This window comes from Salvelinus fontinalis, chromosome 12 (assembly GCF_029448725.1).
Source record: "Salvelinus fontinalis isolate EN_2023a chromosome 12, ASM2944872v1, whole genome shotgun sequence".
NCBI lineage: Eukaryota > Metazoa > Chordata > Actinopteri > Salmoniformes > Salmonidae > Salvelinus > Salvelinus fontinalis.
In genome coordinates, this window is record NC_074676.1 from 24967788 (window position 1) to 24987582 (window position 19795).

The following is a 19795-nucleotide window of genomic DNA, read 5'->3' on the forward strand; positions in this document are numbered from 1 at the left end:
ATTCATGAAAATACAAGTGTTATACATCGATTAAAAGCTTAACTTCTTGTTAATCCAGCCGCTTTGTCAGATTTCAAAAAGGCTTTACGGCGAAAGCATACCATGCGATTATCTGAGGACAGCACCCCGTGTACAAAAGCCTTAAAAAAAAAATCCAACCAAGCAGATGCATCACGAAAATCAGAAATAGCGATAAAATAAATCACTTACCTTTGAAGATCTTCCTCTGTTTGCAATCCAAAGGGTCCCAGCTACATCACAAATGGTCGTTTTGTTCGATAAAGTCCTTCTTTATATCACAAAAAAGTCAGTTTTGTTGGCGCACTTCATTCAATAATCCACCTGTTTTTCCTCGTTCAAAATGCATACAAAATGAACCCCAAACGTTACCAATAAACTTGGTCCAAACAAGTCAAACAACATTCCTAATCAATCCTCAGGTACCCTAATATGTAAATAAACAATACAATTTAAGATGGAGAATAGTATTTTCATTACTGGAGATAAATAACAAAGTGCGTGTCCTCACCGGAACGCGCTACAAACACTACAGCCAAAATGGAGCCAATTACAAAAACTACAAATTCTAGCTCCTTTTTCAGAAAAAAAGCCTGAAACTCTTTCTAAAGACTGTTGCCATCTAGTGGAAGCCATAGGAACTGCAATCTGGGAGGTATTCATTTTATATTCCCATTGACAGCCATAGTAATCAGGGGTGAGCCGGGGAAAAATTCTGGATGGATTGTTCTCGGGTTTTCGCCTGCCAAATCAGTTCTGTTATACTCACAGACATTATTTTTTAACACTTTTGGAAACTTTTGAGTGTTTTCTATCCAATACTACCAATTGCATATCCTAGCTTCTGGGCCTGAGTAAAAGACAGTTTACTTTGGGCACCTCATTCATCCAAACTTCCAAATACTGCCCACTATCCCATAGAAGTTAACACATGTAGCTGTTTTTAAGGCTTTCATGGTTAGATCAACACTGTGAACCCTACGTCTACATGACGTGTACGTGTCACGTGATATGAACATTTCGGCTATTTGACAACTTTGAAAAAAACAAGGAAGACCTTAGGGGACTTCGTGAAAGATATCAGTAGCTTCACGAGGCTTAATTCTGGCACTTATCACCCCCATATGAACGAATCTGAAGGAAGTGGTACGTCCTTTACCTATGTAATTTACTCACTGATCCATATGTTTGTATTATTATGATACAAACACTGCTAGCACAGATAGAACAACGAGTTAGTTATAAAAAATATTTGCTGCTAAAATTAGTTGAGGTTGCAACATCGGGTCACATGACCTCCAACTGGTTGGTTTTTGTGGTGCTGGCGCTCCGGTGTGTGGGAGTCAGAGAATCCACTACAGTCGGGCATGGATGACAAACGTAGGAGTATATAGCCAGCCATTTTACAAATACGTTATTACAATAATAATAGACCATACCTGTTTTAAACATGGGGCACTGTGGTATCACCTCATCAAAGACGGTGCTGGTTTTTCTGAACCTAATTTTTTGGGTAAGTCAAAACGACATCTTGTCGTTTGGGAATGAATGCGCAACATCCCTTCCTCAACCGTAATACGCAGCAAATTTGCAAGCAACCTGCTAGCCATTCAAGGCAACCTCGGCCCAGTGGATGTTTGTCTATCTCTAGCATCAATATAGCTAGCTAACGTTACTGTTTGAGAATTTGGGCTATTATAATTCAATGTTCTTGCAGTCATGTTGTTGCTGTCCCTTTTAGATGTAACTAGTTGTCTGAACATTTCCTTTGCTTCTCTGTCTTATTTCCTGTCTGGTTGCTTCGGCTACTGCGGCTAGAGGTAGTTTCATGCATGGCTTTTGTGCCCCATTTGTCCCAGGACGAAAGACACTGCCTGCCCTGGAGTCTACCCCTTTGCACCTTTTAAAATGCCACTTATTAAATACTAGCCCGTTAGCCACCAGACAGTGCACCAGTATAAAACAGCTAATATCTAACAATTCCACAACAAAACCTAATACACAGAATCTAGTAAAGGAATGGGATAAGAGTATATACAGTTGAAGTTGGAAGTTTACATACACCTTAGCCAAATACATCACAATCCGAGTAAAATTTCCCTGTTTTAGGTCAGTTAGGATCACCACTTTATTTTAAGAATGTGAAATGTCAGAATAATAGTAAAGAGTGATTTCAGCTTTTATTTCTTTCATCACATTCCCAGTGGTTCAGTAGTTTACATACACTAAATTAGTATTTGGTAGCATTGCCTTTAAATTGTTTAAAGGGTTGGGTCAAACTTGGGTCAAACATTTTGTGTAGCCTTCCACAAGCTTCCCACAATAAGTTGGGTGAGTTTTGGCCCATTCCTCCTGACAGAGCTGGTGTAACTGAGTCAGGTTTGTAGTTCTCCTTGCTCGCACACGCTTTTTCAGTTCTGCCCACAAATTTTCTATAGGATTGAGGTCAGGGCTTTGTGATGGCCACTCCAATACCTTGACTTTGCTGTCCTTAAGCCATTTTGCCACAACTTTGGAAGTATGCTTGGGGTCATTGTCCATTTGGAAGACCCATTTGCGACCAAGCTTTAACTTCCTGACTGATGTCTTGAGATGTTGTTTCAATATATCCACATAATTTTCCACCCTCATGATGCCATCTATTTTGTGAAGTGCACCAGTCCCTCCTGCAGAAAGCACCCCCACAACATGATGCTGCCACCTGCATGCTTCATGGTTAGGATGGTGTTCCTTGGCTTGCAAGCATCCCCCTTTTTCCTCCAAACATAACAATGGTCATTATGGCCAAACAGTTCTATTTTTGTTTCATCAGACCAGAGGACATTTCTCCAAAAAGTACGATCTTTGTCCCCATGTGCAGTTGCAATCCATTGTCTGGCTTTTTTTTATGGCGGTTTTGGAGCAGTGGCTTCTTCCTTGCTGAGCGGCCTTTCAGGTTATATCGATATAGGACTTGTTTTACTGTGGTTATAGATACTTTTGTACCTGTTTCCTCCAGCATCTTCACAAGGTCCTTTGCTGTTGTTCTGGGATTGATTTGCACTTTTTGCACCAAAGTACGTTCATCATTGATGAACGTGGTACCTTCAGGCGTTTGGAAATTGCTCCCAACGTTGAACCAGACTTGTAGAAGTCTACAATTTTCTGAGGTCTTGGCTGATTTCTTTTGATTTTCCCATGATGTCAAGCAAAGACCCACTGAGTTCGAAGGTAGGCCTTGAAATACATCCACAGGTATACCTCCAATTGACCCAAATGATGTCAATTAGCCTATCAGAAGCTTCTAAAGCCATGACATCATTTTCTGTACTTTTCCAAGCTTTTTAAAGGCACAGTCAACTTAGTGTACGTTAACTAAGTATAAAATATATGGATGAGCAGTGACCGAGCAGCTAAGATGCAATAGATAGTAAAGAATAGATACAGTATACATTATATACATATGAGATGAGTAATGCGTGTGTAAACATTTATTAAAGTAACTAGTGTTCCATTTATTAAAATGGTCAATGATATCAAGTCTGTAGGTAGGCAGCTGCCTATCTGTGCTAGTGGTGGCTGTTTTAACAATCTGATGGCTTTGAGATAGAAGCTGTTTTTCAATCTCTCTGTCCCAGCTTTGCGCCTTCACCACACTGTCTGTGTGTGTGGACCATTTCAGTTGTCGGTGATATGTACACCGAGGAACTTTAAAACGTTCCACTTTCTCCACTGCTGTCCTGTCGATGTGGATAGGGGGGAGATATCACTTTGCTGTTTCCTGGGGTTCATGATCATCTCTTTTCTTTTGCTGACATTGAGTGAGAGGTTATTTTCCTGACACCACACTACGAGGGCTCTCACCTTCTCCCTGTTGGCTGTCTCGTCATTTTTGGTAATCAAGCCTACCGCTGTTGTGTCGTCTGCAAATGTGATGATTGAGTTGGAGGCGTGCATGGTCACGCAGTCGTGGGTGAACAGGGAGTACAGGAGGGGGCTGAGAACTCACCCTTGTGGGGCCCCAGTGTTGAGGATCAGCGGAGTGGAGATGTTGTTTCCTACCTTCACCACCTGGGGGCGGCCCATCAGGAAGTCCAGGACCCAGTTGAACAGAGGAGGGTCGAGATCCAGGGTCTCAAGCTTAATGATGAGTTTGGAGGGTACTCTGGTGTTGAATGCTGAGCTGTAGTCAATGAACAGCATTCTTACATTGGTATTCCTCTTGTCCAGATGGGATAGGGCAGTGTGCAGTGTGATGGCGATTGCATTGTATGTGGACCTATTGGGGCGGTAAGCAAATTGAAGTGGGTCTAGTGTGACAGGTAGGGTGGAGGTGATATGATCCTTGACTAGTCTCTCAAAGCACTTCATGATGACAGAAGTGAGTGCTATGGGGCGATAGTCATTCAGTTCAGTTACCTTAGCTTTCTTGGGATCAGGAACAATGGTGGTCATCTTGAAGCATGTGGGGACAGCAGGCTGGGATAGGGATTAGAGGTCGACCGATTAATCGGCAGGGCCGTTTTGATAACAATCGGTAGTCGACCTTTTGATGCCGATTATGGCCGATTACATTGCAATCCACGAGGAAACTGCGTGGCAGGCTGACCACCTGTTACGCGAGTGAGCCTGCCACGTGAGTGCAGCGTCAAAAGGACCTTGTGGCTGCAAGGAGCCAAGTTAAGTTGCTTGCTAGCATTAAACTTATCTTATAAAAAACAATCAATCTTCACAATCACTAGTTAACTACACATGGTTGATGATGTTACTAGGTTAACTAGCTTGTCCTGCGTTGCATATAATTAATGCGGTGCCTGTTAATTTATCATCGAATCACAGCCTACTTCAACTTCGCCAAACGGGTGATGATTTAACAAAAGTGCATTGCCGAAAAAAGCACAATCTTTGCACAAATGTACCTAACCATAAACATTAATGCCTTTCTTAAAATCAATACACAGAAGTATATGTTTTTAAACCTGCATATTTAGTTAAAATAATTCATGTTAGTAAGCAATATTCACTAGGGAAATTGTGTCACTTCTCTTGCGTTCAGTGCAAGCAGAGTCAGGGTATATGCAACAGCTTGGGCACCTAGCTCGTTGTGAACTGTGAACTAATTTGCCAGAATTTTACATAATTATAATATAACATTGAAGGTTGTGCAATGTAACAGCAATATTTAGACTTAGGGTTGCCACCCGTTTGATAAAATACGTAACGGTTCCGTATTTCACTGAAAGAATAAACATTTTGTTTTTTGAAATTATAGTTTCTGGATTTTACTATATTAATGACCAAAGGCTTGTATTTCTGTGAGAAGGAGAGCCCACAGTCTTTGGTAGCAGGCCGTGTCGGTGGCACTGTTTTGTCCAAAAGTGTGCAAAGAAGTTGTTTAATTTGTCTGAAAGCAAGACGTTGAGGTCTGCGATGGGGCTGGTTTTCTTTTTGTAATCCGTGATTGTCTATAGACCCTGCCACATACGTATTGTGTTTGAGCCGTTGAATTGCGACTCCACTTTGTCTCTATACTGACACTTACACGCTGACCAGACCGGACACATTGTGTGCGCGAGCGTTGCAAAATAAATGTAGAAATCCATGTTATTCAATTATTTCACCCACACTGCTCGCGCTGTGTTGAGCGTCTGTGTTGCCAAGGGCTAAAATATAACTCCTTTCTATTTCTGACGCAGATCGCGCTGCAAGTCCTGCCTTTCCCATCTCCTCATTGGTTTATAGAAGCGGGTACCCACGTGCCATCTCCTCATTGGTTATACCCACGTGGGTGATTGAAAGACGAAATGTTTTGCCGGTTGTCGTGGTAATACTATGAAAGTGTAGATGCCAATAACCAAATAAGTTCAAAGATGAAAAAGCCTGGAAGGAGGAGAGATGACTAGAAACGATTCGGTTGGCCGTATTATGTGTGGATTAATTGTCGGAGTAGAGGGCATTGTGCCTTTCAGGTAAAATAACAACTCAACGTTTATATCCCAGGACAAATTAGCTAGCAACAGCAAGCTAGCTAAATAGGACAAATTAGCTAGCAAATGCAAGCTAACTAGCTAAATTGCCATACATGTTTAATGCTTTTCGACCTGTTCCCAAATTAATGTAATTGGTTCAAAGTTTGTTTTGATATTTTAACCTGCGTGTCGTGATCCCATTTGGTGTAGGGGGACAAAATACATTTATGCACGACGGCATAAAGCAGCCGCTTCCCTTGCGGAGGAAATAACTACACTGTTTGTATTCGGCCATATTTCCAGTTACCACCGCATTTCATCATGGCAAGGCATGTGCTTTCATTTTTGCACGAAAGCTGCCATCAGTCCACGGTTTCTGGTTAGGGAAGGTTTTAATTGTCACAGTGAATACAACATCTCCTATACACTTCCTTCTAAACTCGCTCACAGAATCAGCGTATATGTCAATGTTATTATCTGAGGCTACCCGGGAACATATCCCAGTCCATGTGATCGAAGCAATCTTGAAGCGTGGAATCCGATTGGTCAGACCAGCATTGGATTGATCTAAGCACGGGTGCTTCCTGTTTTAGTTTCTGCCTATAGGAGGGGAGCAACAAGATGGAGTCATGGTCAGACTTGCCAAAAGGAGTGCGGGGGAGGGTCTTGTATGTATCGCGGAAGTTAGAGTAGCAATGGTCGAGCGTGTTACTTGCTCGTGTACAGCAATCGATATGCTGATAGAATTTAGGTAGCCTTGTTCTCAAATTAGATTTGTTAAAACCCCCAGCTACAATAAATGCAGCCTCAGGATATAGGGTTTGCATGAAGTCCAGTGAAGTTCCTTGATGGCTGTCTTGGTATCCGCTTGCGGGGGGATATACTTGGCTGTGACGATGACCGAGGAGAGTTCTTGGGAGATAATACCGTCGGCATTTGATTGTGAGCAATTCTAGGTCAGGTGAACAAAAGGACTTGAGTTCCTGTATGTTGTTACAATTACACCACGAGTCGTTAATCATGAAACATACACCCCCACCCTTCTTCATACTGGAGAGATCTTTATTCCTGTCGGCGCGATGCACTGAAAATCCCGTTGGCTGTATGGACTCCGACGGCATGTCTCCTTGAAACAGAGTATGTTACAATCCCGGATATCTCTTTAGAAAGCAACTCTTGCCCTGATTTCGTCTACTTTGTTAACTAGGGACTGGACATTAGCGAGTAATATGCTTGGAAGCGGTGGATGGTGTGCGCGCATCCAAAGCCTCACTAGAAGACCGTTCCAGCACCCTCTCCTCTGGCGGTGTTGTTTTGGATCAGCCTCTGGAATCAGTTCAAATGCCCTGGGAGGTACAGATTAAGGATCCGCTTTGGGAAAGTCTTATTACTGGTCATAGTTGAGTAAGTTGATGTCTCTCTATCAAATAGTTCTTCCCGTTTGTATGTAATGACACTTAAGGTTTTCTGGGATAACAATGTAAGAAATAATACATGAAAAAACAAAATACTGGACAGTTTCCTAAGGACTATAAGAGAAGCTGCCATCTTGCTTGATAATGCAAATGGGATGGTTGTAATAGTTATTCTTTTATAGCCCTAGGTTAGTCCATTCAAATACACAAACTATTTATTTAACTTTTATTTAACTAGGCAAGTCAGTTAAGAACAAATTCTTATTTACAATGACGGCCTACATCGGCCAAACCCGGACCACGCTTGGCCAATTGTTTGCCGCCCTATGGGACTCCCAACCACGGCCGGTTGTGATACAGCCTGGATTCGAACCAGGGTGTCTGTAGTGACACCTCTAGCACTGAGATGCAGTGCCTTAGACCACTGTGCCACTCAGGAGCTACCTTTAGCACAGGGGTTTAAACTGAGTCAGGGTCTCAACTTACTGTTGCAAGTTCAAATAGTAGAATACACAAGGTGCAATTTAGAAATGTAGTTGTCCATCAGCAGTTTCTCTCTGTCAGTCACTGATAGTGAGTCAATTAGCCCCAGTCAGCTAACATTTTTTAGATTGCTAAGTTAGTTTAGTGTACAGCAATCTAAACTTGTAACCATGGTTTAAATACTGATTTTGTTAGTCAGTCTCACTCAGATTTCATATAAAAAAAAACTGCAAAAATACCTCAACCTTATGGCAATGTGCTGAATTGCAGAAAATTTGATGTAAAACAGCAAATTGTCCTCTCTGCAAAATGAGTAGACTTGCATGAAATTTGTTATCAAGTGCAAAATCTTCTCTCTGCCCCATGGCAAAACGTGTACAATTGCAGCAAAGAACTTTCTTTAAAACTGCAACACTTTCTCTACACTCCATGGCAAAATGTGTAGAATTGCACGAAATGAACAGCATTTCTCTCCACTGTCAAGAGGGGGGCCACTAAAATGTTTTACTCTCAATGCGGGGAGGGGGGGGGGGGGGTTGTGGATGTGGGTACGCAGACCCGTGAGCATCTGGGGCTCCTCGTGATGAGTTGTCCATCCCTGCTTTATTCATGAAGGTGTTTTGTTAAGAGCTCTGATGCACTTTCTGAATGTTAACACGCATTGCTTGCGGAACAGTTTTAGAAACATATGGACCAATTTTTCAAAAAACAAAAGGTTAAAAACCTTTTTTGGGGTTAGTGTTCACATGCGGCCATATCTACACGTTACAGCGCTTGTTTACGGAAGATAAAGGTGATCACTTATGCTAATTAGCTATCTAGTGTGCTCCAACACCTGTGTGTAAGCGAACTGGGAAGTAAGTGTAGTTTGTCGGCTGGAGGCACACAGCCGTATGTGCAAACCTGCTAAGGTAAGTATATATTTTTTATTTGAACGATTATTTCTTGCTTTTATACATGTTTCTAAACCTGTATCGCAAGCGATGATTATTGACGTTTCTAAATGTTAACCGGTGCTTGTAGCAGAGAACCCTTAGGATAAGGCAGAATGCCCTGGGTTCTCATATCCTCTCAGGGACCATCAGACTCAGAGGCTATACTCATTCAAACATTTTATTTGATATGCTTTTTTTGTGGTATTAATACTATCCCCCCCCCCCATCATACAGGCAGCAGCAGGGATTTTGTGCTATGTTGGAGCCTACGTGTTCATCACATATGATGACTACGACCACTTCTTTGAAGATGTGTACACCCTTATCCCTGCTGTGACCATAATTGCAGTAGGAGGCCTCCTTTTCATCATCGGTCTTATTGGATGTTGTGCCACAATACGAGAAAGCCGCTATGGGCTTGCAGCGGTCAGTGAATGTTTTCTTATCACCTACTACTACAACGTTCAACTTGGGCTCAGATATCATATCCCTCTGTAATCCTGTTGGCCAGATGACTGATTACTAAATGCATAGCGCAGTTCAGGCTACAGAGATGAGTTCATATTGTTTTGTATCATGTTGGATAATCCTTCATTACAGTTTATTGATTTAAATGTGCCTCTTATGAATGCCAAGCACCCATTTAAATTTTCAGGTGTTTCTTCTGTTTAATTATTCCTCTTCTCCCCACAGTTTGTCATCCTTCTCCTGCTGGTGTTTGTGACGGAAGTGCTTGTGGTGGTTTTTGGTTATATTTACAGATCAAAGGTGTGTAAAACCCTATTCTCATGGGACTAGTTTTACTGGGAGAGATGGGGTTCTGTAATTATGTATACGAGCACAAATCACCACATCCATTATTTAAGTCCCCCATCCGACTCTGCCATGTTGGTCATTTTTACATAGCAGGAGAGTAATAATTCCTAAAACCTACTGTTTTTCGACTTACTCCAAGGTCCTCAAAATACTAGTCGAGTGCAAATCGACATCCCTGTGTTTTGAAATTGACAGGTGTTGCTCGTGGTTTGAGCAAGAAAATAACTGATTAGATAAATTGATGCTTAAAACAAAATGCTGCGCATTGCCGATCTATATTTAAGACATACTGTATCAACTTTCACAGTGAATGCTTTTGTGCCAAAGAATTGAACATCACCAAATGTGTCAGTAAAAAAAATGGCTCCTATTTAATGCAACCCTTGCTGTTAATAGATGACAAAGCAGCATTATATCTGAGCAAACTTTTGGCAATGACAATTTCACTTTCTCATCCATAGCCTAAAAGCGCATCTCAAGTGTGTGCTGTTTAGCTCCCATCTGCAGGCTGGGGGGCATTTATGATGTCTACTGCAGATCAATAAAATAATGATTATGATCACACTTCCTCAATTTAAATATTGTGGCGACACTTATACCAAAAATGATTTGGTAGCCAAGCTCTAGTTATCAGTGTAGCCTGTTATCACCTGGACATGTTGACATATCTTCAAGCCTAGACTAAAAACCTCCAGAATTACAGGCATCTTTTTGGAAAAAACAAATCCGATTCTTCCTAATAATTACATAACCAACATTCTCTAGTAAAACTAATTCCATGTGAATAGGGCTTAAATCAAGGTTACAGTACGTTTGTGCAATAAAGATTTTGTTCAGGATACCAATTCTTTGGATATGTTCCCAATGGGGAAAGAAAATTCTACCAGCCACAATATTACAGCTGTGGCTGCTTTGTGTGATGTATTGTTGTCTTTACCTTCTTGCCCAATAATGTTTGTACCATGTTGTTACGAATCCCTTTTGCTCTACAGTCTTGGGGGATGGCAACGAGACCTAACTCATGCAAATTGTAACAGTGAGAACGAATAACCACAGACAACATAAATCTACCGTCAAACACTCATGGTTTATTTGTTAAACACACGGTAAAGGGGGGCAGGAAAAGGGGCTGAGCTGGACCCAAGGAAAGAAACATATCCAAAAACACCCCTAAGCTAGACTAGCCTACTTCAATAACAGCTAACTAACCAAAATTACAGTGGGTGGTCCACCCAGTTCTAACTAGTGTTCTTAAACAAAGTATTCCTACGGGTAGTGTATGCCCATGGGCGACTTGTCTTGGTACCCCCTTTTCCCACCATCAAACAAACAGTCAAACACCATAACAAAACTCACCTACGATTCCAGCCTCTCCATGTACACGTGAGTATTCTCCCACCAGCTCCTTATTCTGATTGGAATATGCTCAGGTCGATCTGTCTATATAAACTACGCAAAAAAAGAAGCGTCCTCTCACTGTCAACTGCGTTTATTTTCAGCAAACTTAACATGTGTAAATATTTGTATGGACATAATAAGATTCAACAACTGAGACATGACCTGAACAAGTTCTACAGACATGTGACTAACAGAAATGGTATGTGTCCCTGAACAAACGGGGTCAAAATAACAGTATCTGGTGTGGCCACCAGCTGCATGAAGTACTGCAGGGCATCTCCTCCTCATGGACTGCACCAGATTTGCCAGTTCTTGCTGTGAGATGTTACCCCACTCTTCCACCAAGGTACCTGCAAGTTCCCGGACATTTCTGGGGGGAACGGCCCTCGCCCTCCGATCCAACAGGTTCCAGACGTGCTCAATGGGACAGAGATCCGGGGTCTTCGCTGGCCATGGCAGAACACTGACATTCCTGTCTTGCAGGAAATCACGCACAGACCAAGCAGTATGGCTGGTGGCATTGTCATGCTGAAGGGCCATGTCAGGATGAGCCTGCAGGAAGGGTGCCACATGAGGGAGGATGTTTTCCTTGTAACGCATAGCGTTGAGATTGCCTGCAATGACAACAAGCTCATTCCGATGATGCTGTGACACACCACCCCAGACCATGACGGACCCTCCACCTCCAAATCAAACCCGCTCCAGAGTACAGGCCTCGGTGTAACGCTCATTCCTTCAACGATAAACGCGGATCTGACCATCACCCCTGCTGAGACAAAACCGCAACTCGTCAGTGAAGAGCACTTTTTGCCATTAGTGTCTGGTCCAGCGACGGTGGGTTTGTGCCCATAGGCGACGTTGTTGCCGGTGATGTCTGGTGAGGACCTGCCTTACAACAGGCCTACAAGCCCTCAGTCTAGTCTCTCTCAGCCTATTGCGGACAGTCTGAGCACTGATAGAGGGATTGTGCGTTCCTGGTGTAACTCGGGCAGTTGTTGCCATCCTGTACCTGTCCCGCAAGTGTGATGTTCGGATGTACCGATCCTGTGCAGGTGCTGTAAGTTTGCAATGGCTGGGCTGGGTTCGCGCCCAGGCTCTGTCGCAGCCGGCCGCAACCGGGAGTTCTGTGGGGTGACGCACAATTGGCATAGCGTCGTCCGGGTTAGGGAGGGTTTGGCCGGTAGGGATATCCTTGTCTCAGTATGTAAAAATGTTTAAAAAAATAAATAAAATAAAAAATGTAATAAAATGTATGCACTCTACTGTAAGTCGCTCTGGATAAGAGCGTCTGCTAAATGACTAAAATGTAAAAATGTAAACAGACAAAGTGACATGTAGTCGATAAACCAAACAAGAGATCTACAGAGAGATTGAGCTCCAGAGAAAACAACTGAATGGGTTTTTAAACCAAGGGAAATGGGTTGTGATTGGGTAATGGAAACAGGAGGAGGTGTGTCTTCTGATTAGCGACTGATTGGGGAATGATGATTGCCACCTGTGAGGGGAGAAGGAGAGAAAAGAAATACACACACAGGATACCTGTATCCGTAACACATGTTTTGTGCTGCTACCATGTTGTGTTGCTACCTTGCTGTGTTGTCATGTGTTGCTGCCTTGCTATGTTGTTGTCCTAGGTTTCTCTTTATGTTGGATTGTCTCTCTTGTTGTGATGTGTTTTTTGTCCTATATTTATATTTTATTTTTTATCCCAGGTCCCTGCCGTCATTGTAAATAAGAATTTGTTCTTAACTGACTTGCCTAGTTAAATACAAAAATTAAATAAAAAAAACAACCAATTTTCTCCATGGAAAACATGGTAGCCGCTATGTCTTTTTCTATTTAGACTACATGTTTGGAGAATCGTTTTCCCATGACAGGAAAAGTGCTATCCTAAGTAAAGTGATTGGGTATAGGGATATTCATTAGAAAAGCATTGGGGTTGTGTAAGATGGACCTATTAAGAACAGTTACCTTTTTGTTTACAGGTTGAAGATGAGGTCAATCACTCCATCCAGAAGGTGTACAGTGAGTACAATGGCACCAACACAGATGCTCCGAGCCGTGCCATTGACTACGTGCAAAGACAGGTGTTAGCATGGAACTTGAGCAATTCATGTTTTGTGTAACAGTTTTAAAGTAATTTAAAGCTGTATTGAATTGACCTGGTATTGACCATCACCATTTGTCATGCCTGCAGCTCCACTGTTGTGGGATTCACAATTACTCCGACTGGAGGAACACACGCTGGTTTAATGAGTCTCGAAACAACAGTATACCAGTGAGCTGCTGCAAACCTAACGTCAGTAACTGTACAGGCTCTCTAGCCCATCCTGGAGACCTCTATCCAGAGGTAAGAGATCCAAAACGTACCTATGCTTTTCTTGCATGCATAATATACAAATTGATTCTCTTACACAATGTATTGTTTGTGTGTCTCCAGGGTTGTGAAGCCCTTGTTGTGAAGAAACTAAAGGAGATTATTATGTATGTCATCTGGGCTGCACTGACGTTCGCTGCAATTCAGGTAAAATAAAACTTCCATCAGCTCTCTTTCATTCAACTAATGGGGGGATGCTTGTGCCCATGGAAGCTGCTCAGCCAAGGCGGCGAAAATAGGATTCTGCTCTATTTTTCAAGCGGCGCCGGAGTTGTTGACCAATCACAGTAGAAAACGTAGCCTACATGGTGATACGTCGGCATGTACGTCCAACAGTAGGACCAGCTAACTAGTCCACTCCAGCTAACTATCAGTTTACAGAGTCACATTTAACAATAAAAAAACATTGTGTTTTGGCGCGTTCTAGCATGCATTTGCATATTTCCATTAAATAATGCCTACTTTGTGAAGTGTGTGTGTGCAATAACTCAATTTGCCTTTGCTCACCTAAACAACCCATTTTTTTTTAAACTTCGGTAAAGTCTACAAACCTTATCCACTCTGTTCGTAACAGATTTGAGTTTTGGGAACAGAAAACTGTATTGAGATCAAATGTTTAATCGATGAGAAAATTAGCAGAATGTCGGCCAAAATCCATCTTGTTCCATCTTCTCCCACTGCCGGCCACTGGGCTTCCTCTCACTAACATATTTGGTTGTGGAAACGCCATGCTTCACATGTATACATCCGGTGAAATATCTGTCTTATTGTTCTATTTGTGCTGTTGCCCTAGTGTGTGAAGGCACTAGCCGCTTGACTAGAGGGACAAGTGGGATACTCTGCGGGGTACTCAGCTATTTCCCGCTGGCTATCTGAAAAGCACTTATTACATTTACATTTACATTTAAGTCATTTAGCAGACGCTCTTATCCAGAGCGACTTACAAATTGGTGCATTCACCTTATATCCAGTGGAACAGCCACTTTACAATAGTGCATCTAAATCTTTTAGGGGGGGGGGTTAGAAGGATTACTTTATCCTATCCTAGGTATTCCTTAGAGGTGGGGTTTCAGGTGTCTCCGGAAGGTGGTGATTGACTCCGCTGACCTGGCGTCGTGAGGGAGTTTGTTCCACCATTGGGGTGCCAGAGCAGCGAACAGTTTTGACTGGGCTGAGCGGGAACTGTACTTCCTCAGAGGTAGGGAGGCGAGCAGGCCAGAGGTGGATGAACACAGTGCCCTTGTTTGGGTGTAGGGCCTGATCAGAGCCTGAAGGTACGGAGGTGCCGTTCCCCTCACAGCTCCGTAGGCAAGCACCATGGTCTTGTAGCGGATGCGAGCTTCAACTGGAAGCCAGTGGAGAGAGCGGAGGAGCGGGGTGACGTGAGAGGTGGTGGTACTTATGGTATGAGTCATGAAATGATTCAGTATGGAGGCTGAGTGGGCCTGGGGTATGCCCTTATTATGTTAACCCCCTTGCCACACTCCAGCAAGCCTCAAGGAACAGGGACAGGGCCCAGACGGGACTGTTACATTTTTCATAGACGGGTTGGTTGTTTAGCAACAAAACTGACGTGTGTGCAACTATGGGGCAAATAAGACTGGGTTGGGTTAGATTGTTGTCAACATGTAAACTATATTTAGTCTCCAATGATTATTAAATACATTTGCACAATGAGCACTTGTCTCTCAAATACATTGTTACAATTGTCTGGTTAGCTAGCAAGCTAATTTTAGCCATACTAGCATTGACATGAAATCAGTCAACACCTCAAAACAAGACATGGTATCAAGAACAAGATGTAACTAGCTGAAATGAGTCACTTATGATTTCCCACATGGCAGTTTCTTGTCATTGTTGGAAGGCTATCTGGCCATCTAGAATCAAAACAACTCATGGACTTCTGTCCTGTTTTCGTGACATTGTCAGCTAACTCATCAATAGGGACAGGGGAAAATCTAGGAATTCAAGGTGATCTCAAACTAGGCTAAATAGAGGCTTAAGACAAAATGGTGTCCCAAGCCAATTTATCTTGACTTGATAGATATATTAGTTACTTTGATTTGTTAAAAATGTGCATAATCCGATTCTAGAGTCTGTGGGAAATTGAGTCGGTGGATTGAGACTGCATGTTATTTGCTAGATTTACCCCTTTTTCATTCCTTTCATTTGACTACAATGAGGGGGCAGCTGCATGAGGGAGAGCTGCTTTAAAGCTCTGTCATTCATCACTTGATTTGTTCTTCTCATCGAAATTACTGGACAGCAGAAGGTCCTAGTCTACATTTAAATTGCTGTTTATCAATGTCCTGTAGTTTCTTCCTTTTATAATGTCACCTCTGCATTTCATCATTAGATTACCTTATTCTATGGGCTGGTGAGGCATCTGTGTGCATGTGAATCTGCTGGTTTGCAGTAATTCTAGAGGCTTTTGACCCAGATGCTTCTCTGTTTGCTGCTGATGTAGTAGTTTTGTGTCCTTGCTCAGCCTTTCCTGGGAGACTAGTTAGCCTAGAGTCCAGGTCAGAGGTTGACAGGCGACCTCGTCAGGAAGGTATGGATGGATGACATGGATGACACTACCTTTCAACTGCTGTTTTCCTCTCCTAGGTATTTGGGATGCTGTGTGCCTTTGTTGTGCTGTGCCGGAGGAGCCGTGACCCTGCCTACGAACTTCTCATGACGGGGGGAACCTACGCATAAGAAGGACCCTACACTCACACCCCCCCACACACACACACCTAGGCTCGTGGCTTTGTCAGTGGAGGGTGGTTCACTGGCTTGCCCAAGTTCAGGTTTCCTCTACTGTAAGTTGAAAAGCTCCTCACACAGAGTGGCTCATACTCCATAATGGTGAAGTGGTGAAAAACCTATTTATTTACAAGCTATGTAAGTTGGTGTTTTGTTTTAGGTGTCTTATTAAAAATGCTACAAGCCAAATTCTAAAATGGTGATTTTAAACAAGTTTTTTTTGTTTAATTTGTTGCTCTGACTACTTACCCCTCGTTGTTTGAGGTAGACAAGGATGTGAATGATGGATCTACTGTACGGAATATGTGGACTGAATACTTTCCTCATGTCTGTTTGCACTGTGTATGGCTTTGGAATATTTTATAAATATTTAAATCTATCATGTAAATAACTGAGTTGAAGATTCCCTTGTATGAGGTTGCCTTGTGCTACTGCTTTGTTTGTGTCCAGACCTCACCCTTCACCAGCACCATTCTGTTTCTGATAAGAAGCAGTCAATAGTTCATAGACAGTAGATGAATCAAAGGCACTGGATCGACCCACCAGAAATGAGCAGTAACCAAAGTGCAGTCAATTAACTGATCTGCTTTGCTAGAATGTGGGCATTTGATTCCGTGCATAAAACAGGCTTATTTAGGAATAATCCACATGCACTGTTACTGAGCTTTTCTGTTGTACTTTGTGTGGAGTTGAGCACACAATATGTAGGCCTAGTTTTAAAATAGATTTTCGCCATGTACAGAAATGTAAACCAGAGATGAATGTAAATAGAATGGGGTGAAACTAACAAGGAAATAAACTATATTCCATCCAGAATATTGTCTGTATTTTTATTTGTTTCTATCACAAAAATATGCTCAAGTGTCTCTGCACACACGCAAGACCATAACCATGCCTGGACATTAGAGCTGTGTGGTTTTCTCCACAAGGTTTCAACCATTTCTAACATGTAGCTAATGCCTCATGTTTCCTGATCTAAAGGTTGATTTCTCTTCCAAGCCTTCATGCACTCTTGGTCAAAAGGGGCGTTCTGTCATGCTGACAAGCTCTGATCTCATTCGGGGCATGGCTACTTAATGTGCAAAGGATATCAAAAACTATTATCTCATTAGAAAACTAAAATCACATTCTTATCTTACCACATGCCTTCATCACTTGTCATATGCTCAATGTATTGGATGAAACCTCATACCTGTAATAGCCATACTTTCCAAGTTACAGTATTTCCTCCATAAGATTTTTAATGACATCACAAAATAATCAACCATATGACATTTGTTTTCCATATCTCCCCACTGACCATTCCCCACATTCTTTATTGTAGAATTATTGTTCCATTATTCACTTTCTGGATGTTAGTCTCTGGAGACAAAGGGACTTTCCTTTAGCCAATACTGGAGGGTAGAGAGTCCTCTCCTGCTTAATTTACGACTGGGTGTGGAGGTGTCAAAACCGGCCCAGTCCCCCCCTTTGCATTTGGGAGAGGGTCTGGTTATTGTCAGCCATTGCCAAGCTGATCTGACCCATTGTGATCCTCACAGGACAGTCATGACACAGTCTTGAGTCACAAATGGACAGCTGCTTGTGGGGTTTTTAAAAGTAAAGCCTATAAGGTTGAGCTATTCTGTAGAGGTCACATTGTGTTAGTAGGCCAACTTGTGACCCAAAGAACTATACAGAGCAAAAATATAAACGCAACATGTAAAGTGTTGGTTTCATGAGCTGAAATAAATAAATCCCAGAAATGTTCCAGTTGCACAAAAAGCTTATTTCTCTCAAGTTTTTTGCACAAATTTGTTAGGGAGCATTTCTCCTTTAATAAGATAACCCATGCACCTGACAGGTGTGGCATATCAAGAAGCTGATTAAACAGCATGATTATTACACAGGTGCAACTTGTGCTGGGGACAATAAAAGACCACTCTAAAATGTGCAGTTTTGTCACACAACACAATGCCACAGATGTCTCAAGTTTTGACGGAGCATACAATTGGCATGCTGACTGTAGTAATGTCCACCAGAGCTATTGCCCGATAATTTAATGTTAATTTCTCTACCATAAGCCACCTCCAACGTTGTTTTAGAGAATTTGGCAGCACTTCCAACCGGCCCCACAACTGCAGACCACATGTAACCAAGCCAGTCCAGGACCTCCACATCTGGCTTCGTCACCTGCAGGATCGTCTGAGACCAGCCACCCAGACAGCTGATGAAACAAGTATTTCTGTCCGTAATAAAGCCCTTTTGTGGGTGAAAAACTCATTCTGATTGTCTCCCAGGCCCAGCCATCGCTGCGCCCCTACCCAATCATGAAATCCATAGATTAGGGCCTAATGAATTTATTTTAATTGGCCGATTTCCTCATATGAACTGTAAAATTGTTGAAATTGTTGCATGTTGCGTGTTGAATTTTGTTCAGTATACATAATAGAGCATAGATTACTCGTGTGGTGTGTAACCTCTGAAATACACATCTCTTGACACATAATCAATAGATTGGTATTTCAGAGAAAATTATAGGTATTTTATCAAAAATGGAGTCTGGCTAACCATTGCAAGAAATCTGACATCTTAATTTGCTAGTTATTGCTGTCATCATCCCAACATTTCTAAATATTTATGTAAACATGTCCAAAGCTAGATTACTTTACTTCATAAATACATGTAAAATGGTCAAAGTTTAATAGTATCCCTAATGGCCTAAACTCACCAAAGGCGAGCATGCAAGATTTATTTTAGAATGCATTGTTTTGAATTGTAATGACCCAACTGAAGCCTGGCGGGCAGGTTGGTCACTTTGATGCCTTGCTCAATTAAAACGTGTCTCTATTTTTGCGATTTATCGCTGGCGCTGTAGTCACACAAAACAATAAAATGTCATTATTCACTTTTATTTAATCTCATTTGACTTGGAAGAGGTAGCTAAGGGTTAAGGCTTTACCATAGGCTACATGCTAAATTAGACCAATTCTTCTACTTATGGAAACAACAGCGCTATCAGCAAAGATGATTGGCGATATGGACTATCTTGCTAGCATAGTCAGTGCTCTGCTTGTACGGTCCTTTCCTCCCGCCTCCCTCTGCTTGCCTGCTTCTGGTGAATTTTTCGCTTAAAGAGATACTTCAGGATTTTGGCAATGAGGCCCTTTATCTACTTCTCCAGAGTCAGATGAACCAGTGGATACCATTTTTATGTCTCTGTGTCTAGTATTTAGGAAGTTAGAGGTAGTTTTGCGAGTCAATGCTAATTAGCGTTAGCGCAATGACTGGAAGTCTTTGGGTATCTGCTAGCATTCTAGTAGAAAGAGATATTAGAAATATCGCCCTACGTTCATCTAAGTCAGGGGCGTCAAACAAATTTTGCCCCAGGGGCTGCATTCAGTCTTCAACGAGGTCCTGGGGGCACTGACAATTGCACTGACAATTGATTATACTTCCTCACTGTCAAAATTGGCAAAATATACTCCTATATCCATCGTTTTTTGAATTTTCAATGCTCCCTGACTGGCTAGCTTTCATTTCTGTGATTTTTGTCTGTGCTGGACACAGTCAAGAAACTCTATGACCACCACCGTCTCCCCGTTATAATTTCTACTCAGTTTCAATTTAGTTTTAGTATTTTTTAAGTTTATCGAGTTTGTTTTCCAGCCACCA

At 42.1% G+C, this 19795-nt stretch overlaps 1 protein-coding gene across 1 annotated transcript; it reads left to right on the forward strand.

Moving 5' to 3' along the window:
• The first annotated feature begins 1226 nt into the window (after positions 1-1226).
• Positions 1227-16957, forward strand: LOC129867047 (tetraspanin-3-like). The gene is made up of 7 exons (XM_055940158.1): positions 1227-1531; positions 9034-9225; positions 9493-9567; positions 12999-13100; positions 13211-13363; positions 13454-13537; positions 16001-16957. The coding sequence occupies exons 1-7, from the start codon at positions 1469-1471 to the stop codon at positions 16091-16093; spliced, it is 762 nt and encodes a 253-aa protein (XP_055796133.1). The 5' UTR covers positions 1227-1468; the 3' UTR covers positions 16094-16957.
• Positions 16958-19795: the final 2838 nt, after the last annotated feature.

What these genes read in the sequence shown, in the direction of transcription:
- LOC129867047 (XM_055940158.1), top strand. Translation starts at nt 1,469, where the DNA reads ATGGGGCACTGTGGTATCACCTCATCAAAGACGGTGCTGGTTTTTCTG. An exon ending in TTGACTACGTGCAAAGACAG is followed by an intron (nt 13,101 to 13,210) that starts GTGTTAGCATGG and finishes TCATGCCTGCAG; the next exon opens with CTCCACTGTTGTGGGATTCA. An exon ending in TGACGTTCGCTGCAATTCAG is followed by an intron (nt 13,538 to 16,000) that starts GTAAAATAAAAC and finishes TTCCTCTCCTAG; the next exon opens with GTATTTGGGATGCTGTGTGC.